The sequence below is a fragment of the Myripristis murdjan genome, chromosome 21 (genome assembly GCF_902150065.1).
Source record: "Myripristis murdjan chromosome 21, fMyrMur1.1, whole genome shotgun sequence".
In the NCBI taxonomy this organism is placed as follows: Eukaryota; Metazoa; Chordata; class Actinopteri; order Holocentriformes; family Holocentridae; genus Myripristis; species Myripristis murdjan.
The window spans coordinates 30793799-30818671 of record NC_044000.1 but is presented as its reverse complement, the minus strand read 5'-3'; the positions used below and the strand labels follow the sequence as shown (position 1 = coordinate 30818671).

The 24873-nt window shown below is 43.0% G+C and overlaps 1 protein-coding gene across 2 annotated transcripts in view; it reads right to left on the bottom strand.

Annotated features, from left to right (window-relative positions):
* Positions 1 to 1279: 1279 nt before the first annotated feature.
* The window catches only part of bard1 (BRCA1 associated RING domain 1), a 26598-nt gene continuing 3004 nt past the window's right edge, over positions 1280 to 24873 (bottom strand). The window contains exons 4-11 of one of the 2 annotated variants that reach the window (XM_030080046.1): positions 21757 to 22829; positions 21154 to 21234; positions 18824 to 18996; positions 14137 to 14263; positions 13251 to 13383; positions 9479 to 9571; positions 2676 to 2773; positions 1280 to 1675 (exon numbers count right to left, since the gene is read on the bottom strand). In XM_030080046.1, coding sequence (XP_029935906.1) covers positions 1334 to 1675; positions 2676 to 2773; positions 9479 to 9571; positions 13251 to 13383; positions 14137 to 14263; positions 18824 to 18996; positions 21154 to 21234; positions 21757 to 22829 — 2120 coding nt within the window. In that variant the 3' untranslated portion in view covers positions 1280 to 1333. The remainder of the gene's footprint in view (positions 1676 to 2675; positions 2774 to 9478; positions 9572 to 13250; positions 13384 to 14136; positions 14264 to 18823; positions 18997 to 21153; positions 21235 to 21756; positions 22830 to 24873) is intronic. The other variant, XM_030080047.1, reaches the window with a different exon arrangement.

Below are 24873 nucleotides of genomic sequence, written 5' to 3'. Positions count from 1 at the left end.
CATTACCAGTCAGTCTGGGCTTCTATCCCGTCCATACTCCTAATTGCCTTCTCCCACCTCCCCCCCCATGGTCGGGAAGGGAGAAGCAATTTTATGCGGCACGCTGCAATCAATAGCAATTAGGCGCATCCCTGACTAATCCCACTGAAAATGGCATCTTGGGAGATGGCCAGTAGAAGACCTCTTGAGGCACAGGGCCAGAAACCTACAGCCTAGCCCTGATAGTATACACACACACACACACACACACACAGCCATACACACATCCCTACCTTGTAGAGAAAAGAAAGAAAGAAAAAAAAAAGTTTTGTTTCTTCTTCAGAGCGAGTGCCAATGCGGTGATGGAACAATTAATTGCTTTGCTGTTGCTATTCTACACTTCATCTTGAATTTCAATTGATCCTTTCGGGGACCCGCTTTTTTTTTTTTTTTTCCATTTGTTTAAGAGAGGTAGTTTCAATTAGATAATTAGATAATTAACTCTTCTTGGTGAAGCGGTGCAGACTACAAGCAACAATTTTACACTGGAGCCCGGCGTTGAGACAAGCGAAGCAGACAACATTGATTTCCAGACGCACAGTTGACACAAAACAGATGTTTATTTTGAAATACTCAATGAGCAAAAACTTATTTTATCGGCAGGTGAAACTGCATGGGTGGTTCATCTCCAAAAGACGTTTTCATTATTTCTCAGCAACATAAACAGACAATGAACTTACCAAATTCAAGATCGCACACAGACACGCTAATCTCTTAATATTATACGGTCACTCAGTGTGGCTGTAGTGTTTCTTCTGCTGGGTGATATATATCAGCTTATCTTGTCAACAACATGATGGTCTATATTAAGGAGGTGTTTTGTTGCCACAGACGGTGAAGCCACAGGTCCATCTGGTGAGGTGTTGAAATAATAAACAACAGCAGTTTGTGTAGAATAAACAGAGGAGGGAGTGGGCGGTTCGCATGAGCAACGATAGACGGAGCTCCGCCTACAGACAGTGCAAACGTCATCAACAGAAAAAAAAAAAAAAAAAAAAGTCCCACCCACATTGTTTGATTGACAGGTGACCTCTGGGGAATAGCGGATTAAAAAGAAAACTCCACAGAGACGAGACCTCTGCGCCGAGGATGAAGATGACGAAAGCCTTTCACACATTTGCTTTAAGGTCAAATGTAAATTTCTGTCCGCATTTTACCATTATGGATTTTATTATCTGTGTGATTTGTGTTAACAGGCCTGTAACAAGGGAATTTCAGGGGATGTGACATTACAGTGGACTAAACCGAATTTATCTGTGGGGTTCTTTTTTTTTTTTTTTTTTTTTTTGGTAAACTAAGGCTGATATTCCGGCACAGGGAGGAGGCGGAAGGCTGCAATGCAATCGATGAGCCAGGTCGAAGGGGCGGACCACACCTTCCCACGCCGGACCACCGCTGGCTTATGCGGGCCCTGGGGGTCGTAGAGGATGTACTGGGTGCACAGGGCCTGGTCGGAGCCGGGCGGGGCGTGGTAGGCGGCGGCGCTCAGGGTTTGCGTCACGTCGCTGTCGGGCTTCGGCTGCCGGCTCAGGATCTGGCCTCCTCCCTCCCGCAGCAGCTCGACGAGCCCCTCTTTGGGGGGAGACTTGAAGGAGCCCATGAGGAAGAAGAAGCAGCCGTCCAACAGCGGGGGGAGCTAGAGTCATTAGCGAAAAATGAAATGTTACTGAGTCCCCTCATGATTTACACACCGTTGTTCCAAATTAGCACTTCCTCCAGCTTCAAAAGGCTGGCTGGGAAGAGAAACCGCCACCAGTTATCTGCTATCTTCCCCCATTAGAAGATGTTAATCATTCAGCGGGAGCCGTAGGATAGAAAATCTCAGTCCTAACAGGAGCTGTGGCGGAAGGATTTGAGTCTCCTGCTTTGTTTATAATGAATTTAAATGCTGAATCATTGCTTCGTCACCTCTTCTCAGCTCCTACATTATCAATGCCATCGGTGTGTGTTAGTGACTCTGCGTGTGTGAGTGTGTGTGTGTGTGTAGATGCTTTGTACTGACTTTGCGACGGAGCCAGGAGACAATTTTAGCAGCAGCGCTCTCAAGACAAACTGTGGACTGCTTAGCGCTGCTGTTTAAAAGCAGCCGTGATTCAGGCCACCGGAGGCTGTTCTATTCACAGCATCAATGAACTCAATTGTTTTGTGTTGTAAATTGTCTCTCTCAAGAGTTTCTAAAGTTAGTGGGTTCATTGACTCCACTTTGGTCTCATTCCCCCAGTGTGTGTTTGTGTACGTGTGTGTGTGTGTGTGTGTCCTTAATTTATAATCAACAGTGTTTTCTACAGTGACCATTTTACTGCACCCGAGAATAAAAGGGAGACAGACAAAAGGAAACCATCCGAGGAAGTCTGCCTACCAGAGAGCGTCCTTTATTATCCTGTCTGCCTGTTGCGGGACGGCTGTTTAACAGAACCTGGATAAGGCCTGCTCTTCGGCCTCCTAACACACTCCCTGTGTCTGCCCGCGACACACACAGCTCATCAGCAACACGCATTGTGTGCATGTTGCTGAACAATAACTATACCTCCCTTACTAGACAAAGTTTCTTAATGGCTGAGGATGAAGACAATCTAGACTCATCTTTGTGTGTGTGTGTGTGTGTGTGTGTGTGTGTGTGTCTGCTTGTCACTTACCAGGCTACATTTGTTGATGCGACTGCGCCGGGGGCCTTCTCCTGCCTCGTGCTCAGTCTCGGGTATCCACTTGCGTGCCTGCAGGCATGCCTCCACCCCTGGCATCAGACAGAAAACACACAGATATATATCTGACTTTGTTGAGTGCAAAGAGTGTGACAAAGCTGCTGCAGATGCAGGATGACAATGTTCATGTCCAATTTGTCAGCATCAGTGGTAAGAATTCAAATGCCGGCATTGCCGCGCGTGTTGACCGAGAGAGAGACGCCGACAGCGTGATGGAGTTAATGATGCAACTCTGGGTTTGACGATCACAAGCTTTAACAGAATTTGAGCTTTGTCTCTGCCTCTTGAGGTTCAACACGTTCAGAGTGGAACTATGTGACAGCGAGCGACAGCTTTTTTTTTTTTTTTTCCAGAAGACAGAAAAGAAACTTTTTCTCTAAAACTTTAAAAAATTGTTTTTACAGACAGAAAAAATATGGGGGGATAGGAAAAAAAAAATCACTTGTTTTTATGACCCTCCAGTGTCAGATAAAATATGATGTTTTTGAATCACTGTGCCTAGACACAGAAGTTCAGATTCTGCCGCTGCTGTTTCAGTAAATGCTCCATTATCGACTCATGGAGAAAAAAAAAAAGCATTGAAGCAAACGCTTTTGAAACCTGCACATTGTGCATGATGGAGTTGGACTCCTGACAACTGTTAGATTGAAATAAGTAGTTTGCTGTACAAGGGCTGAAAGTTATCAAGAGGCTAATTTTCTCACAAAACACAGCAAAAGCTTTAGCCTAAGATTTTAATGGCCCAAAAGCAAACACCTGCAGAGCTCAGGTAAAGCAAACCCTTGCAGAAGCTTCCCGTTACGTTTATTGATGGTGCCTAAATAATGAATGTCTAATGAAGATCTGCAAAGTAACGGCATGTCACCACACCAACCAAGTTCAAGTGATTCATTTCACCTCCCTCTGCTATTTAAATCCCCTTGAAGCTGCGTTCGGCTGCAGATATGGTGACATTAACAGATTAGGTTACAAAGCGTGTGCACGCCCTGTCACGACGTGGCTCGATCTTCATCACTGCCCCACTCACAAAAACAGAAAAATACACACACGCGCACACACACACACACACACACACACACACACACACACGCACACGCAGTCTCCAGAACACTGGCACGGTGTAATTACATTTCTTCATTCCCCTTAATTATTGCTTTCATCTGCAGAGGCCCTGTTGGACTTGGTAGGGAAGAGGGGAGATATTGGGTTAATCGCTCCGGACGATAGTGCTTGCTTGTTAGCCCAGTACTGAGGATTCATTAGCATATTTGCTAATTACATTCACAGAGAGTGAATGTAGAGAGCATCTCAAACCTCTGCCTTCCTTCCTGAGTCAGAGAATGAGCGAACGGATAGACAGATGAATCCAGCAGCCCCTCATCCACCAGATCAACAGCAAGCCTCTCGCCATGATCTGAGGGCAACCGCTGGCAAATCCACTACAGCGGATATTAGGGGTGTAAAAATTCACCCGATACACGATTGAATTTGAATCGATTCGTGCCACAGGGTTCTGGATTTGATATTCTCTCATTATTTTGAACAGAATTTGACCAAAATGGACCAGATGCTGCAACGTTTTCTTAAATGTCTCATATTTTCTCTCCCTTCCAAATCTGCTCTTACGTGCTGGATGATGAATCCCATCTGTTCATAAAGTGGAGGCGCGTGTCTGAGCATTTGTTAATAGCATAAGGTAACGCCCCCTTAACACTATATAAGGTTAGGGTTAGTCCGTTGTGCTGTGGGCTGTGACTGCGTGGTTTGTGAGCGCTGAGCCAAGTCACACGTCCCTTCTTGGGACAATAAAGGTCTGAACTGAACTTAAGTAACGTTTAAATGAAGCTGAGAAAAGCAAAGCAAATGTGATTCTCCAGAGTTCTTAAACATGGGAAAATTCATTTACACATAACTATTTAATACCTGTCGCAGTCTTCTGGCTTTTTTTTGCTGTTAACTTGCAATGTCTACATTCAGATATTCTTTTTTAAGTTATCTAATCCTCATAATGGCGCTAAAACAAAATAATCTATGTGTGCTTATGCATCGATATTCATTTAATGCAGTGTTTTAGGTTCTTCAATTTTAAAATGTCCGAAAAGCAAAAATAAGAAAACATCGGTGCATCCCAGAAATCAATGGGCACTATTTGATAATGAGCACAAATCGCAGACATGAAGAAAAATAAGGTGTGGTTGTAGCGGTTTTACCACACCTACATAAAGCATATCTTAAATCACATAAACAATGCAATCTATAATATCTTATAATATTTTATTACAGATCGATCGTATTTTTTATTATACATAAGTGTTTCCAACAGCTGCTTCAAAAGCCTACTGAATCCTGTAAAATGTCAATTGAAGGCCGATTACATCACATCAAAACCGTTATGTGTCAGACTGTTTAACTATTCTATTGTAACCCCGACGTCCTGAAAGATTATATCAGCCTCCGACACTCCTCACAGCGTCTTTCTGTAAAGAGGTTCACCAAAAATAACCAGGCTTGGTCCGCTTCTAATTGAATATAAAATGCTTCCTGAGTTGTGGCACGAAAGCCTTTCAATCGAGTTTGTGTTTAATGTTTTATTTACTACATAAAGTCCACTGAAGCAGCATCAGTAACAGCAGAGCTCTGTTTTCCATTTAGACAGATGAAACTGTAAATGCAAACTTAGCGACTCATTTGCTGCTGCCATTCAGAATTAGCAAGTATCACAAGGTAAACTTGCAATTATGGCAGTGAGAAACAAATCTTGATATAATTTACCAATTAAGGACTTTTTTTCTTCTTCCTTTATATTCAGTCAAAACTGAAACATCACAATCTGCAGTTGGTTTTGCCAAAAACGTCAACAGTATGTGCTGATATTTTCAACTTTCTTCACTGAACTGAGACAAACTGATGCATGAAAACATCTTTTTTTATTCAGCCAATAAGGAGCTCATGCTATTTTAGTCAGATTTCTACGACTTTTGCAACATTTTTACAAAATGATAATTTTTCCATAATGTTTCCAGAACGGTGATATTGCATTTTGAAATGTTTTGAGTTTTGCAGATTGTTAATAAATGCAGAAATCCTGCTTGCCCACCACAGTGCACTGGTCTCTGGTTGGAGAGCTGCACCTCAGGGAGGAAGCTGGACACCATGACTGCCAATATCCTAAATTCAGAGAGAGAGGAAGTCTCCAGCTGTACGGGTGTTGAAATGAGAAGGAGGGCCGCTCAAGAGGCAAGCCGGGGCTCAGCCTGGCTGACAGTGGCGGGCTACTAAGGCAATGTGACACCGCGAGCTGAGCTGCTTGTGGCCGCGCGCGCTCACGTACGCCCACACACACAAACACACGGGGACAGCGAGACACAGACAGAATGCCACAGTGATTGTCAAGAGGGAGACAAGCTGTGTCAAGTGCTCAGCTGGCGTGGAGAGAGGAGAGGGGAGGGACTGAATATGGGCTGGACATACAAATTCTCTTACAGGCGCACAAGCACACACAGTCTAACTTAGGAAATGACTTACTGGCAGACACAGAGACGTGCATGTTGTTTCACTCCATCTCACACACACACACACACAGTTAAGAGATGCCACTGACGGATACACCAGTCAAGGGCACACCAAGGTGCCAGACAACTCTTTGACAGTAAGTCCCTTTTTACTTCCCCTGAAGCAGTCTGTCTCTGAATATTTGCTTGTTGTTGCGAGAAAACTTGGTTCAAGGATGCCAGGGAGACTGGCAGGGAATAGCTAATTTTTGCTTATGAATTCATCTTGGCACAAATCAAACAAGAGAGGAGACTTTGCCATCTTTTTCAACGCTTCCAATTCTGAAGCCTTGAAGCACATCATCGATTCCCAGACTCCTTTTTTCCCCCCCTCCCTCCCCCTCACCCACGCACCCACCCACTCTTTTTGGCTGTCAGACAAGGAAGCAGGTGTGCCCGCACACAGCAGTAGGCACAAACAATTTACTTGAAAATTGCCTGTTGCAAAATTTGTTTTTAATGTTTCCCAGGACACTCGATGTGATACACAGAACGAAAAGTTAAACGCAAGCAGAGCGGCATTTTCTCCCCGATTCACACAAAGACTGACTTCACATGAAAGGGGCGCAGAGGAGAGGAAGTGGAGGATTGAAGGAATGTCTCTGCCTCGTTCGGTGTTGAGAGGAATTTTAAACACCAGAGCCAAGGTGAGACAAAAGGAAAACCTTACATCACTGCTACCTAAGGCGCCAGATAAGACACCTTTCAGATTTCCCAATTTAGCCAAATAACACTACAAGAACAGCAGCGGTATTCAAATTAGTTATATTATTTCAAGCTCGGAGCCGAAGCCACCAAGATACTGAGCAGCTGGCATGTCGGCTTCCAGTCAAAGCTTACACTACTGCAAAAAAGGTGAACTTTCTCTTGACTATTCCATGAGAATATATGAATGAAATTACAGTAGTTTCCACCATGGTGAGTTACTTTTCAGTTCCAAAAGGAATTCAGTGAAAAAACAAAGCCAAATAACCATCACTGATACAATATATAAGCCGAAAAAAAAATGTTCTGATGAATTAATCACTAAAATGAAAATTCTTGGTATTCCCTGAGAATTAAATATTCACATAACCATCAAATTTTCACCAATTTTACACGCTCTGCTCTGATGTCTTATTTTTGCGAACAGACGAAATCCTGCATTGCAGCAAAAATAATGAGTGAGGAGCAGAAACAAACTCTCTTGTTCTTAATTCTCCAGATGGCGCTGACGTTGGCGTTATTTCCAGTGTGTATAACATCAACATCAACACTGCCAAGCCCTCTGAGACATATAGCAATCCTCCGGCTAATGGAAAACGTCTACACTGCTCCCTGTTTTCGTTTTAATCCATCGTTCGCAGCCCCTGGTTGCTGCGGATACCTCGCGCTCTTCAGGTGATTTCCTGCGCTCAAAAAACTGAGGAGATTTTTGCCGGAGCATCCTCACATTAGCTCACAATATTCAGGCGAAGCTCGCTCTCTCACACCCACCACCTCTCTCTTTCTCCCTGAAATCTTTGTTGACTTTGAATAACATTTTTAGATAAATAGGCTTAGAGAGACTGAACACAAGGTGATCCGATTTAAAAAAAAAAAAAAAAAAAAATAGATATGCAGCATTTTGGAACAGAGGTTTTCAAAAGTTGTAATGACATCGTCCTTGAAACACTTACTCAAGGTGCATGAAGGAGGATCTTTCCTGTTTAAAGATAGAGAACAGTTACCAACAGTTTCAGGGTTGGATCTGATTTAGGCTGAATAATAGTAACCCGTACACTGTTATATAACGAGCAAAACATCCAAAAACCAAGGTGCACCGATGCGAAAAATGTTTACTGGCAGATGAGAAGATGTTTCAATAGTTCACCATCATCAGTTCTCATGAGGAAAGAGGATTCAGGGAGAGGGAGGTGTCACTCAAATCAAAATGAATGAGAGGCAACAAGTTAGCTGCTGCCCATAATAAACCGCATGTACAAGGTAATGTTAGCTACTGTGGGTTTAAAATCAATAAGACAGAATGGTATGTGTATTGCACATTGTTATTGTGACAAGAAAATCCATCATCTTCATACATTTCATACACAGAGGACAATCAAAACCTTTACTGACGTAAACCTGTCATCAAACTGCACCCTGAAAATCGTGCTTTAAAAGGACGTGCAGAATGATGAGCTGGGTTAGAAACGCCGTCACATCGCTGAGATCAGACATTATGCTGCACAAACAAATAAGCCTCATGCAGTTTTATTGCTAGAAGAAAAAATATCTCCGACTCAAGTAAAGTTTCGGCGCTGAGGTGTCTTCGTTTTTTTGCAGAAATGATGACGGAAGTACCCGGTGAATGAAGAGTTTCACTTCCTTCCATCTCTGGTATCAGTACATAATAAGGAAATTAACCAATCAGATGTCAGAACACTGAAACATATGGATACGATATGGGATCTGAAAAACATTGCGCCATACTTCAAGAGTATGGCTAAGTGATACACAAGGAGTTTATTTCTTTTTTCTCCCAATGGTAAATGAAAAAGATGGGTCAGTGCTGATATTTGATTGGGTTATTACCTGATTATTTACAGTCCAGGCGTGTTGAGCCTTTTCTTTTTTTGAGATCTGATGATGGCGTAACACTGAAATGTCTTCTATCAGTGATTTTTTTGCGCTGATAAACATCAGTTTTTAAAATTTCATGTAACGGTGTGGAGCTACGATTTGGCCTGTATTCACTTTTTTTGTTTGCTGTGACGTGAAGGACTTTTTTTCCCCCCTGATCTGATTTTGTGAAAGACTACAGCTGGTAATATGACTCATTTATAAATTTCCTTGACTTCACCAGAGGACTCATCGCACATTTGCATAACTCTCTTATATTCCCCTTTTGGATTACACCACACCCCGTGATAGTCCTAACTCCATTCACTATCTAATCTATTCAAACCTAAGCAGATTAGTGGCCCTGTGCAGCTGGTTCACAGGTGGTGGTTAAAACAGAAAGCAGTTTGCCAAGGTGAGGCTTTTTCCCATCCAATCCATGCTGTTAATGCATACATTAACTGTTTAAAAAAAAAAAAAATACTTTGGATAAAATGTGTTTCAGTGATCCTGCAGGACGAATGCAGCCCGCATCACTGTTTGACATGCTGTGCAAACCGGCACGCACAGAAAACCACCCGAGTCATCAGCTCGGCCCGTACTCACAGCTGTATCTGAGGACCCAGCAGCCAGCGAGGACGCTCAGGAGGGCGGAGAGGGTGGTGGGCATGGGTCCGTCTGGCACCACCAGATGGCTCACTGGAGGAGGAGGAAGACAGACAGACAGACACGCCACAAGATCATCAGCACACTGGAGAGACACAAATGAGGTGCTGCTCGGGTGGCGTACAGTACTCGGCTGCGGTGCGCGTCTGATTGCCTCGGCGCCACAGTTTCTTATTCTCCGGCGCTCATGTGAGACTCCTCCACCAGCCATGCTAAGTTTGTTTTTAAGCGTACGTGTTTGTGAGCGCTGTCACGGCCGGAAAAAACACCCGGCACGGCGAGAGCACTGCTCGTCCTTACTGCATCTGCCACCGATAATTAAAAGTTCCTTACATTCCCCTTTGTATGAAGCAAAATTCAGCAGAACACACACTCAGACCTTTCAGGGAAAACATCCTCTAAGGGCTGCCTGATGGAAAGGAGGAAAAAAAAAACCTGCTGTGAATTCATTCCAGCAAGAATCTCCACTGGTGACCTGGACAAATGTGGGTGGGTTGCAAAGGGGCAGTAAATTTCTGGTAAATTTCCGGAAACTTTCCATGGGAATTAACTGGAAATTGGTGGTAATTTATAGAAACTGTTTCATATACAAACATAAATATCTAAATATCTTGTTTTGACAAGACATTTTTGACTTTAATTTATTTGTGAGTAGAGCATTAATCAATTATTTCATTGAACAACAACAACAAAAAAGGAAAGTTGAATAAAATAAACACTGAAACTAGAAATGATCTGTGAACGTGATGGAGGAACGCACAGTGCAGGGTATAAATACAACTGAATTTAAATTAACTCTGGTTGTTTTAACCAAGATTATGCTGCATTTAAGGTCCCTGTCCCTAAATTTTTAAGTTAAGATTTTGCAACCCTATGTGTAAAGCTCTTTTTTTTTTTTCTTAGCTCAGGATAGATCAAATACAGCATGTGATCCAGTGAGCTTCTGCTTGGCTTGCACATGCATCCTCTGATATACTCGGAGAGACATCATCAATACAACTGTCCATCCTCGCCTGTGCTCAGGCTCAGTCACTGGTACGTCTTTGTCTGTAAGGCAATTCCCTATAATTGCCTATATATCTGCCTTCTTACATCAAGGAGAAATCAAAGTCATTACAGTCGAAGATCTAATGAATTTTTGCTGTCAATCCCCGAGGGCCTGTAATGAGATGGGCAAGAAATCCACACTACATGTAAAAGGAGGCAAAATGATCTACAAATCAAGACTCCCATTTCAATGAATGAGTTTAAAACCAACGCAAGAGATTTGGTTTATAAATCAACTGGTCTCTTGCATTTTACATGTTGTTTCCTTAATGCTCTGTCTCTCAGTGCTTTAAGTTGCTGCTTCTTTGTCTTTATTATGTATCTTTATGTTGTTTTCTTTCTTTTTTTAAATTTATTCCTGCAGCTCCTCTACATTTACTGCTGTGTTGCTCAGGTCTCCCTCACCAAATAGATTATGAATCTCAAGTGGACTTACTTGTTAAATAAAGATAAATATTTCTATGCACATATATTATAATAACCTGGGTTTGTTGGATGTTTGGGGCCTCTTAGGATTAGACACCTTTGCCCAGGATCTCTAATGCAAATCAGTCTGATAGGAATACCTGCTGCATAGCTATATAAGAAGACTTACTGGCCAATCCTCTAATGAGGAAAGATCCTGATGAGATGCTGGATTATCTGCTTTAAGTCTGAGAGGCTGCTGTGTCGGTCAGCAGCCATAACAACCTCCTGAGGTCTCTGTTAAGTTGGTCTAGGTGAGCAGGTAAGCTAACTGCACACATTTACATTTATACAATTCTTCTACAATACTTCTAAGTTCCAGAAAATATTCCCATCATTTTGGACACGAGCATCAGTCAGTGCACAACATCTGCGCACTCAACAACCAATCGCCACAGGAAAGCAAATATAAATTGAATACCCTCATTTGAATGAAAGGTGAGAGAAATTCCTTAAATTACAAGAAGAGAAACTTTTGAAGAGTAAATAAAATGTTCACTGTTAAATTCTTTGTTTTGAATTGCTGCGCACTCCAGCAAAAAACCCCAACAACTAATTAATAAAAGGCCTTAGACAAAGACATACAATTATAAATTAAATACAGACATAATGCCCCGTTAGTCAACAAGCCGGAGTGGCTGACAACTGCAAAATGACCGTAATTATATCTCAAGGGCAAAAATTTCTTTCATGGTGTTGAGCGAAGATTTGTCTTGCCTTTGGTTCAAAATGTGAACAGTTTTCTGAAAGCGTAAACTTCAACTCCCTCGGGTCAAACTTTGTTGACTGCTGAAAAACGCTTGTTTTTTTACATTAGCGTTTGTTCTTCACTTTGACAATACTTCCAAACAGTTTGTGAGGAATCACTCAATTACTTCTGCACTCTGCAGTTCTCTCAGCCATTACTAGGCAACAATGAAAGAGCTGCTCTCTGCTGCGACATCACAGTGATATATACAGCTCTAAAAGCACTTGCTGGTTACTGCTGAGGCTTTGTGAGTGATAATGTTTAAGCAGATACCATCAGTTTTTACAGTACAAAAAGGGCCTGTATGAGGTAGTAAAACCTGTAGAGCTCGGTTCCCTGGAAAAAAAAAAAAAAACTGACATCACTAAAGCGCAGGTGCTGTGGAGAAACATAAGGACCAAGGCAGGGAAGAACAGCAGTGTTTCCCCTATCAGAGGCACCAAATCTGGACGTTTTGTGTCGAGTACCATAAAACAGTTTTAAATTATTGCCATAAAAATGATATCATGCAAATCTAGGTTGCCAACCCTAATGGGAAGGTTACACAGCGTCTAGACGTCTAGAGCCACGTCATTTCATAGCATCTCACAAGACGACAGTTTATACCGGTTCAGTCATTTTATCGCGCGCTTTTCAAAGCGTAAAATGAGCAGCCAATCGTTATGTGCAGTGTAGAGTCAGCCCAAACCTGATGAGGCCCCTCAGAGGGCCTTCATTAAAAAAAAAGTTAAGTTGCTTCAGCTTATACCTCTATCTGCATGTGTGGACTGTGGAGCTTCTTTGTGGTGCAGCCATGAGGGATACCCACTTCACCTCAGAGCTTGGTTATGGGTATGTTTATGCTGTTGTCCTACTGTCTGATGAAGTGGGATTGTTACATCATCATCACCAAATGTATAGTAAACTGTGGTAAACCCACGATGAATGAAATAGCAAATAGTGTATAGGTTGCATGTATGTAAAAAATAAAAAAAAAAACAAGAAAAACAGACTTGAGAAAACGTAGCCCCCGTCTATGATACTCACCAAGGACTGATGAATCCCAAAACTCACCAAACACCTTTGCAACTTTGCTCGCTTAATTACATTTTTCGATTGAGCACAGGCTCCAAATGATGGTTGATTACCTGACAGAGTGGCCAGCAGAGTGGACAGGCCTACCAGCCCGGGTCTCAGTGTTCCAGCATTTGGCTGCTAATTTCCAACCCCGATGAGAACTCATGTCTCACAAACAGCAAGAAAGAATATGAAGAAAGAAAAGAGCCCCCACACTCATCTGCTCTGTGTCGAGCCCAGGCTCTTAACCAGCTCAAGCTTGAAAAAGGTTTTCCATCAGCTTTCCAATCGTAAACAACACAGTTTAAAAAATTCACAAAAGTACTGTGGGCCCAGGATGTTAAAAGACCCTATCTAGGACATTTGGGACATTTCAGTCTCAGAGAAACACTGTACCTGAGCCAGAGAAGCCCTCAGACATCTTCGCTCCAAGCAGCCTTCCCAGTTTGGCCAGTTGCTGCTGCTGGGACTCAGATAGTTTGCTGGCCAGAAACACCACCTGCTCATCACTCCTCACACCGTCGCTCACCTAGAACAGGATGCAAGAACACACTCGAGCGTTACGTCTACAGTCTAAGAATAATGCAACATGCACAACTCGAGGACTAAGAATACCCACAAGACAAAAGGGGGGTCTTTATTGCATGCAGCGTTTTGGCTGCTCAAACTGGCAGTGAAGTCTGTCCAAACTCTCCAAACCAGAGTCAGATTTTGAAAGCAAGCATAATTAAGTTTTTGTTGTTTTTTTCATTTCGACAGCCTACCAATGCAGACATCAGAGTACACAATATTTGTCTAGCGCGATCAAACACCCATAATGACGGAAATTCTTGCCATGCTTTGTAAAAGAGAGAGGCCACACTAAAATGTATGACTTTGACCAATCAGTGCATGCTTTTTTTTTAACGATGCGGCACGCCATCCACATGCACGACGTGACAGAAACACATCACAGGGTTTGTTACACTAATCAACAGAAGCCAAAAAACACAGACATGCTAGACTTCATGATGGGGTGTCGTAAGCCGTCCAGACGGCAAAACTAATGTCTTGGAACACGTCGCATTACTTCGTTTAAAGCCTCCTAAATCATCATTCATAAGGTCATATTAAGGCATGATGGTGGAAACTTGCCAGCCACAATAAAACTGTGTCAAAACTGGGCTAACGTCTTACAGTATGATTCTGACATTAAACAAATCCAGATTAACTCAAGTGCTTTGAAATCACAGCCCAGCCAAATCCCAGCTCAGATAATTTGGTTATCCACATCAGGACGCACCATGGAGAGGCTGGCTGAAGGGCTAACAGGTGCACTCGCAGGATGGGGTCCTTCTGAGGCTTCCTGAAAGATTTCCTGCATCTCCGGGCTCACTGCGTAGTCCGCAGGCCGCTTCCCGAACTGATTCCTGTCAGGAAGAAAAGTGACAATTTGTCTGCGTTTCAAAACTCGAGTGAATAAACACAGACCCCTGGGCATGTGTGGGCTGCAAATGACTGGCTGCAGGGCTGTCACAATAGACATTATCATTGACAAAAACTTCAAAACAGATATTATTTCTAGTCTCACAAAAATCAAAGGCTCCTGTCTGGAACAAAATTTATAAGTCGGGCATACGTCTGCATACATTTATTATCCTCGGTCTGTGACACCGCATGCCCTCATGTGTCATGCTTTGGTTGCAATATGCATTTAACAAAAAGCTACGAGGATGTGCTGAAGTGTCCACTCGGCTTCATTTGTAAGTCGTGTCCCTTTACCATTTGCAAGATGAAAGAGAAATCAGGGAGCTGCTATATTAACACACTGGACGCATGCAGGGCACCTCATTAAAGATGCATAGTGATTTTTGCACAAGAGCTATTTCATGGAGATGCCTTTGTGGATGAGAAGAATAGTAGCAGTTTTGCCTTTGCACTTTCAGGATTTGGTTACTTCTTTAGCACACTGTATATGGCTACAAGCTAGCTTATCATCTCAAACGTTATTACATCACATTATTGACACTGAAACTAATCCTTTTGTGTCAGACAGGTATATTGATCAAACAGCTTATCTGCCACAACGTAAATGTCGCCCCAAGTTTGAGCGAGCCGCGTGAAGCCACACCAAGGTCACCTTGAGGAAACAGGGAGAGGAGAGAGAGAGAGCACACAGAAAAGCATGGGGGGGGAAAAGCAGAAGAAATGGAGAAGAACCAAGCCCAGCAGGTCGTCACTAAAAGATTAGGCGTCAGCAAAGATAACACCTGGGGGACAATTAATAGGTCCACTGGTCCATAAAATATTTCATTTGGATTCATACCCCCCACCCACAAATATACACAAACAAACATAAAATGTCCCCGACGCTTGCACGTATGCGCACACACGCGCACACTGAGGGAAAGGCATCATTTTAGTGTATGCAGCTGCACGCCAGCAGTATATCTAAAGAAAAATAATAGAGCGTGGAAAATTGTGTGAGGGAGGTAAAGTCACAGACACTCTCCCACAAGCCTCTGCTTCTGTACACGTGTGGGAGGGAGGCAGTCGTGGTGGTGGTTACCCACTGTAACCATGCCTCTTATTCTGAACGCAAGGAGGAGCCGAGCTGAACAAATACTACAACACAAGTGCACGACGCCACCAAACATCACCCACAACCTTTACATGAGGCATTCCCATCCTCGAATTTTAAATATCATATCTTTTGTCCTGCCTAATTGTTGTATCTGTTAATAAATAACAAATCAGAAGGTGTTACTGATCCTGATCCGTGGAGCGAATCCAAGAAGATGACAGCAATTATAGGGAGGGTAATGTTCGTCGAGCGAGACAAGACGATTATCTGTGGAGGATCCAATAAAGTCCCCAGGAGTGTCGCTGCAGAGCCATCTGGATTGAAAAGACACGTCTAAACCCTGATGGATTCAACAGCACACATGCATATTCACACACATTCAGCGTATACAAACACACAGACAAAGGTAAACTGCATCCCCAGTGTAGGCAGACAATAATGAGTAAATTTACTGAGGTACTGTACTTAGACACATTTTCCAAGTTTCTATACTTTACTTGAGTGTTTATTTATTTGAAAACTTCTGCCTTTCTCTCCACTATAATGATATTCTATGATGGGTGTCGTTACTTGCTACTTTGTGATGTTAGCAATTCAAATTTTTACCCCCAATAAAAAGTGAGTGGCCGCACAGTACGTTAAAAAAGCAAATATCCCAATACTTTGACTGAAGCATAAATTAGAATGAAGCCGAGTAATATTCAATCAGAAGTCTCCTCTGTCCACCGATCCCCAGTGATACCATCCATTAATGATATTTATGTCCTGAGACTTAATATGCTTATTAGCAATTTGTGACAAGTCAAACCCAAAGTTAACCCGTGACATTAAACCCGTTTTTTGAAGCTGTGCAGCAACATTTACCTGCACATCTAGACTTGGGTGACCCCAAACTCATTTTGAAGCACTGAAATTATTTTTATGTCCACGTTTCTGCGAACGTCCATTGTCATGTGAGTGTTAAAGTATATTTGTATCTTCAAAGGCCTACACAGGTTTCGAACATTGATGTTTTAAGCTGTGAGCAGTTGACTAGATCCAGACGTATTGCACAATATTGTTTATGTTCCCACAGTCCTAATAAGGAATAATGGATGGATGGATGGTTCATTTTTACTTCAACAGTGCTGAATGTTGGCCCAATTTAGCCTGTCCATATTTGTGGACAATGTGTAGGCTTCCAGCGAGCAGACCTGATTTTGGCTGTACAAAATGTGCCGCAGTTAGCAGACATACAAGCTTTACGTGACACCCACTGCCACGGCCCTGCGATGCCGCCTTCCAAGAAAATGCTTTTAACGATGTTTTTGGGGATAACGGGGAATGGGAATGAATTACATAAAACGCGTCGGCATTCACTCTGCAGTTTGTCTGCTGTACGACCTCCTTTGTTGTGTTCCTAATAAGCTTTGCACCAGTGCAGGTTTTTATGCAGCTATACAAGGAGAATCTACTGGCATTCACCAATGTAGAGGAGGGACGCTGAGGAAATCCTGTGAAATCATTCAATCCTAACGTACACACACACACACACACACACACAATGAAGATCTTTCAAACCCGGTTTCAAACCCTGTGCTGTGTGCCAATCAATCCATTAGGGACAGCACTGGCTGATCCTCACCTCTGTTTCTCGCTCCAACTCAGCCTTCAAGGAAATAATATGTGACTGTAAATAGACCTGTGCGCTCTCTCTCTCTGTGTGTGTGTGTGTGTGTGTGTGTGTGTGTGTATTATGTATGGAGGTGGGGGCTTCATCGATTGTGCGTGACAGAGAAGGACTGCATTTATCTTGCAGTGTCATGACAGATTGTCTCAGTCGTTGTCTCCCTTTTGCATTGCAGACAAGTAGCAAGATAAAGAGGAGTAAATCTGTTGTCAGTAGCCATAGCTGGTGTGACCCTGCCACCGGGAACCATCAAAGTGAGGAGACAAATGAAATGAAAGAAGGGTGGAGCAGGAAGAGGCTGACGGGCGTAGAAAGATGGCAAAGGGAGAGGTAATTGTCCGGCGTGTTGGCCCTGACCGACTGTACTATCGATCACGCTGATTAACCACCCTCCTCTCCCCCTCCATGGACATCCTGCCACGCATCCGCCATGCCTCCCTGAGGCCAAGAACGCTGAGATGGCATCAACCGACCGCCCAGCAAATAATCAGTGTCCCTCGGTGTTCTTCAAGCTATCCATCTACTGACTGCACTTCCAGCAAGCCCCGTTCCGACTAATGAAGGGCTGCGAGCCTGGTGAAATGACAGGGTATGAGGCAGAATTTATTGAAGGGCTTTGCCTGGAACCAGCATTGTCCTATCTCTTTAAAATAATTAGCATATGAGTTAGTGACTAAAAAAAAAAAAAAAAAAATGAAATAAGTGAAAACTAGTCCGGCTTGATTGCCAGTTGAATGTCCTGATTTACAGTGTAACAAGCAAGTTGAAGTTAGGATTTAAAACCAGTAAAGCACAGCGTGGAGGTATGGTTTCTTCAGGCCCAGGGTGTGTAGCCCAGTCCGGGAAACACCCCTGGGATGAGGAGAATTAATTACCTCCTATTTGTGCAATAACCCCCTCCCCGCCCGCCCAGCAGCTACGTATGGACAATACATTTCTGTGCAATCTTCCACTGTTAACACTGTTTAGTCAGTTGTTTTTTTTCTGTTGTTTACATTCTGTTCTTATTGCACTCATTATTATTTACACTGGTTATTCAGTTGTTTACGCTGCTCAGTCCGTTGTTTACATTCTGTTTTTATCTAGTTATTCTCAATTGCACTCACTATTATTTATACTGGTTATTCAGTTGTTTACACTGTTTAGTCTGTTGTTGTACATTCTGTTTTATCTAGCTATTCTAAATTGCACTCATTACTATTTAGCTCCTGTTTTTTAGCACTAGTTATATAGACCATATCATACCAGTTATATAGCCTATATATGTATAATATTTATATTTATATATACCTAAACGGTCCCACAATTCCATCTCTGCTGTAATCCGGAAGCCAAGCAACGACATTTCGTTGCCAAAATCTCACTGCTGTGTTTTTTTGTGCAATGACAATAAAAGAAGTCTAAGTCTAAGTCTAAGTCTAAGATGTTATGGGTGGATGCCATGTAAACATTTCCAAACAGAGTGGCATGGTTGGTTGCCAAAGAAGCTTAACTCAACTTGTGAGTGGCAACGGGTGTACTATAGAGGAAAAGAGGTGGAAGAAGGGAAGGGCGAGTGTCCAGTGTGCCTTCGTTTCATGCTGACTGTGCTGTGTATGGTGCTCTTTAAGTGGTTCAAACTAACTGCGCAGTTACCTCCTAGGAGTGCATGATACTGATAATATCGTGCACTGCAAAATGGTTTGTTGCAATGTAAAATGTGGGCAAATTGTAACTGTGATCCTTGAGGCGACGTACAGTACATGCTGCGAGGCTCCGTGCTGCAGCAGCAGTTTGGCGACGGCCACGTGTCCGTTCATCACTGCATCGTGGAGCGGAGAGTCGTTCTCGTAGCCCGGCGTGTTCAGGAGCGCTCCTCTCAACACCAACACCTCCACGACCGCCAGATGACCGAGGTTGCACGCCTCATGCTAAAAGAAAACAGCAAAGTCCAGCAGTCGATACATATCCACTACTCAAGAATTCTCATAGTTACTTTTTTAGATAGATGGAAATAGCTTTTGTCAATTATTGCCAGGCATTTTTTCAAATTATGTAAATATCCGATTTTCAAAGTAAACTATAAAGTTTCGTGAGTTTTGTTGAACTTGTCTTGAGTCGAAACAGCTGAGTAGACTCCTTAAGTGCTATCATGAGCCACTATTCTAAAATGAACACCAGTGAGATACAGCTCAGGGGAGTGTTTTGCAACCTTTTCACACTTTATGTTTGCAACATGAGCCAGGACTGAATTTGACATGGAGGATTATGCTGCAGGGAAAACAAGGTAATTGAAGTTCAGTGTGAGAGCGTTTCATTTGGGAACGAGATTAAAATTCAACGCAAACACTGCAAACTGTATTTAAATACAGCTGTGTTCCTATATCAAATGAACTGGACAGCTGACAATGTTATCAGGAAGCAAAAACAGCTGGGACTTTTTGTTCTGCTCAAGCTCAATTACATCTGGCTCAGGTAGCAAGGCTGCCTTGACCACACACGGTGCATTTTAACTAACCCCCGCTGTATCAGCCATGTTGCTCACCCTGAGCTTACCCCTCCCAACGACAGAGCGAAGAATATTTAATTTGTTTGCAAACATATTAAAACTTGAAGGTGGTTTCACTTTGTTGAAATATGTAAGTAAGCCTTACAGACTACACCGAGAAAAGTGGATTAAAACGTGTGCAATGGTGATATCAAACAAATTAACTCGCCCAGCATTCAAAACCCGCCTTCTATCCATTTCATATCCATTCAAATTAACAAAAAGACTGATGAAAACGGCACTACTTTCTGCGGTACTGAGAAAGTCCTACAGGGATAATCTGATCTTTCTTTTGTCCTTGACCGTCATTGGCAGGCAAAAGGTTTCTATTCAGTGTGAAGGGGGAAAAAATAATCAATGCATTAGTATTTTTTTGTAAATCGGATTTATAATTTTGTTTGCTATAACCGGTTAAGGAATAACAGACACCGTCAATTTTCTTCTCATCACAACAAATATGAAAAACGATTTAACGGTAACCCAACGGGCCACCATGGGGACTTCAACAGGAGCAAATAAATAAATAAAAACTGTCATAATGTGACATTGGTGAGTCACGCCTTAGTCATGTCTCAAGATGTTCTCTTAAGTTTATAAATACGCCGCCTGTAAATTCTGCCCCCTGGTAACTTATTAATATGGACACATGCCAAAAGACAATCAGTCCATTAATACACGTATATAAGCCAAGAGGGCAAGTGTTAAAAGTGACGCATGCACTTATCTGCCAGTGTGCCTGCTTCGTGCAGTCCAACCATGGGGGGACATTTTGTATTAGTGCATGGCATGCAGAAGTGTTAGGAGTGCATCATTACTTACTGATCAGATTACCCAGGGGAAATCAAACTGAAATGATTTTGCCATTGTTTCCTTCCAAAAAACGTAAAACCCGAAACTTGAATCTGAATGCCGGTTGAAACATTTCAGTCTATCTAGCTATATGGCAATATTCATGACGGGTTAGAAGGGAGAAAAAAAAAATATGTTAATAATATTGCACCATTTCTCACCCCGCATCCTTTATGAACATAACATTAATTTAAACCGCTGTTATTGCATTTGTGGAAAGCACCCAACTCCACAGATGGAGCAAAGGCAGAGGAACAGTATGAGCTACCGCCATGGTTGCATACTAACTAGGCAATTAACCCCCACTACCCCCAAAGTGTCAAGAACAGAAGAGAGGGCAAGAAACCGCGAGAAACTTTGAAATCTGGACTTGAGTTGCGTGACTTATTCATTTCTCACATAATGTATTTTCCTCTAAGTCTATAATCGTCATAATGTGGAGTAAAATTATATGGCGTTTTCTAGCTCTGCTTTTCGGCTCGATTGCTCACATAAATTTTGATGCAAAGGCTGTTTGTTTTGATTCCATTTCATATTAAAATAAAACATCGTTTAAGAATCAAACCGACACCTTTTAATGTCTAAACAAGATCTTGGGAGTCTTTTTTTTCCCCCACACACGGTTGAAAGTGAATCGAGCGTGCACTGGCGTGTCAGTCTAACAGCTCTGCGTGTGTGTCCACTGCTTTACCAGAGGTGTCCACCCGGCGTTATCCTTCAGGTTGGGGTCAGCCCCTTCGTCCAGCAGCGCCTTGGCAGCCTCCACATCTCCCTGCAGGGCCGAGAGAGAGGAGCAACACTGCGGTCAGCATTCCAGACCTGTAAACAACCCTTCAAACACAGCAGCTGATCCCAGAGCACCTAGAGCCCCGCTGTTTATCAATCACGCTCAGCAGTGGGCCATTGATTACCTTGTCCGGGATCCAGAGAGGGATTACGGCTATGTTTACAGGGATTACTTTAAGACGGTTTATTCTCGCTGGGCCGCAGAATGGCTGTCTGATCATCTGAAGACTAATATGTTCAATCGTGAAAGAAAAAAAAATAACAACACACATCAAGAGAAGATTTACTCAAGCCGATTTGAGCGGGATGCAACGCATGAGGCGATGCCAAAGAAAACTGACAAATAATTAAGAATACAAAAAGCTCAGGTTGGCAAACTCCTCTCTCATTGTTTTTATTGTACTATTGATGTGGCTGTCAAACTCTGAGTCGATAAAGCTATTTCCTACAAACCGTGTCACTGATATAAATTGCTGAATTAAATGAATTTTTCTGAAACTCTCTCAACCTTTATAGCAGCTAGGTGCAGAGGCGTCTCTCCCCTGTGGTTCCTCTTCATAAAGGTGGGGCTCCCCGAGGCAGGCCGGCCAACAGATGCACCGGGGGAGCGAGGGGATTTCCTCCCCACGGAGGGCGAGCAGGAGGGACTGCCTCTTTGTGCCGCTCTGGGGCTTCTGGTGCTCTTGCCACGCTTTGGGGTGACCGAATAGGGAGGTTCACCAAGGGTAGGATCCATCTGTCCCAGTGACTGTGCCCTGCGGACCAGGGAAGCTCTAGGTCTTTTTGGGGTAGTTTCTGAAGTAGATTTCTTCTCCATTCTGAGTCTTTTCGGGGATTGCTTACAAAGAGATAACTCATCTTGTTTTTCAGTATCCTCACTTGCTTTGGGATCATCTGCAGACAGAGAATTCCTCTGCAAGGGACTGGCTGACATGTTCTGGTCAGGTTGGGCTGCATCCTCCGGGCCAGTGATGCCGCCTCCAGACGAGCTCCGCTTAAGGATGCTCCTGGTAGGGCTGGCAACACCGTCGCTTCCCTCTGGCCTTTCAGACTGCGGCTCCTCCGTCGTGTCAGCAGGGCTCAGGAAGGACACCCTTTTACTGGACCTCCGTGTCCCCTCAGCACAGGCCGGCTCCTCATCCTGATGGACCTTGTCCTCCTTGCTGATGCCCCACTGCTGGTTTATGGCCTCAAGCTTCTTCTCCTTAACCTTCTGCTTGGTCTGTCTGCGTGTTGCTGGCCTACCTCCATGCACTGCCGGCTTTCTGTTGGCAGCATTTTTGGAAGTCTTCTTTTTGTTTTTGTTGTCAGCTTTGCGTCTTTGGAGGCAGGTAGAGTCTGAGTCTTGGGAGGAGAATTGGAAGTTGAAGATTGACAGGTCTTTGCTTTGAGCTGTATTAGGGTCTGGCTGTGCTGAGACCGTTTCTCCACAAGTCTTGCTACCCGGTGCGGTGACCTCTGAAGGTTTATCCACCATGCAGCGTACCTTGCGGCTGCGGGGACTGAACCAGATCTTGAAGTTCTTCTTGTGTTTTAAGAGAGGGCTCTCTGGCTCTGTTTGCCTCTCTGCAAGAGAAGAGTCTGTAGAGGTGTGAAAAAAACAAAAAGGTCACAGGGATGACTAAACCAACATTGTACCTAAAACCTAATTTATACTTCTGCATTTCACTGTCTCTGTAGTTACATTGTAGTTGATTCTGGTAGTGAAGAAATAAAAGTTGGCAGTATACTTTATAATATGTTGGACGAAACAACAAAAAAAAACACCCTGGGGGACAAGCCCTATACTTTTTGAGAACTGTGGTTCTTTTTATGCCACTCCATGCCAGGAGGGGGCACAAAATGGTCACGAGTCGCCTATTGAGAGCCAGCTTGACATTGTAAACACAACATCACAACAGAGACCAGCAAACTCGCCTATGTCCCTCTTTGATCTGTCACCATGGTGTGTTTACGATTAGATGAAAGCAGTGCAGAAAAGGTGGAAAAGTAAACTCTATAAATGATTACGACAGAAGCCTAATGTCCAAAAAACTTCGCATTGCAGCAGCATGCATGTTAAAGCCTTTCTGTGTTTTTGTGCAAGCCTATCAATGTCGTGAAAGCTGCATGTTTTAAGGCTGCGACAAAAACAGTTTTTGTAAAATGACTGGTGAGGAGGCCACCAATCATTTTTATTGTTTTCATTTTCAACATCTTCTTTGCACAAGCTTCCTAAAAGCAATTTGCTGCTCCCAGTGGTACCAGAAGTGGCAAATGAGAAAAAAAAAAAAAAAAAAAAAACTCAAGTTGAACTCTGTCCCGTGGCCTAACAGATGATAAGATGAAATCAGGACCAATCAGCTACAGGAAGTAGAAAAGACAAAAGAAAGGTCTGCCTGTGGAGGCTTGCAAAAAGAACACCAAAACAACCTGAATCAATGCATAGCCCGCCTTGCAAGACGCCTTGCAAGACAAACTTCAACTTTTTATGACGTATACTGGTACCTTTTAAGCTCTGTACTGGAGAGTCTGTGTGTAGATCACCAATGTACTAGACAACAGTATCAAGTTTTTTATTAATTCCATGCAAACAATGGCCGGATAAAAACAGAGGCGGTTGTGTTTACAATTGTGTGCCCACTACTGACCACATTGGTCAAGTATGGATTATTATGACAAGAAAATCCATTTACCTTTCGTACAGGACACACAAGACAGTTCTGAGCCAAAATGTTCAAACACCAGAGGCCTACGTGATCAAATCGTGCCCGAAACATGTTAACAAATGTTTTTTTAAAAATATCTACAGACAGTCCTACATGGCAGTCCGAGTTAAATAGACCACAATGTGGCTGAGATGAGCCATATTTCAAATATTACTCAAACAAATAAGCCTCAGACTTTTATTAGTAGACCAAAAAATGTGTTCAACCCAATAAGTTTCCAACCAAATACGTTTTGGCACCAAGGTTTCCTTACGTTTTCTAGAAACACTGATGGAAGTAGCCTCTGAGTTCACCGTCTCACTTTTTCTGGTCTCTGAGGAGCAACAGTCACATTCACTGTGTAGTTTGGTACAGAAGTATAAAACTGTCCTAAGGTGTGTGCTATGCCTGTTCATCATGACTTGATGCTGTGAAAATTTTATATATATATATATCTATATAGCTGTAAAACAGCTGCATCACCAGAGGTTATAATCAGAATGTAAACCTCAATTTACCATTTGCAGAGGTGACAAACACACCAAACTTTTTAATTATACATTGCCACTGCCACTGCCATTGACATGTGCAAGGCTGAAAAGTATCCTAGCAATTTTGTTTTACCCTCATTTCCGCGCCAGTTCACTCGCGTGACCACAGTTACCTGCAGTTTTGTTTCACGTCTTTGTCATTCGGAAAGCTGTCCTGCAGGATTAGATACACTCCCTGAAATTCTGATACCTACTGATTAACTGAGCCATCGCACCATGAAGCTGAAAGCTCCAGGGTTAGGTGAAGCCCAGACACAGCATCTTCTTTGTCAGAGCTGAGATCTACTTGCAAGCTAAACACCACCATGGCTAATTGCATTGCATAATTACTGTCATTACAAGGATGCTGGATGGGAGATAAGAATAAAATACTGCAGGAACAAACCA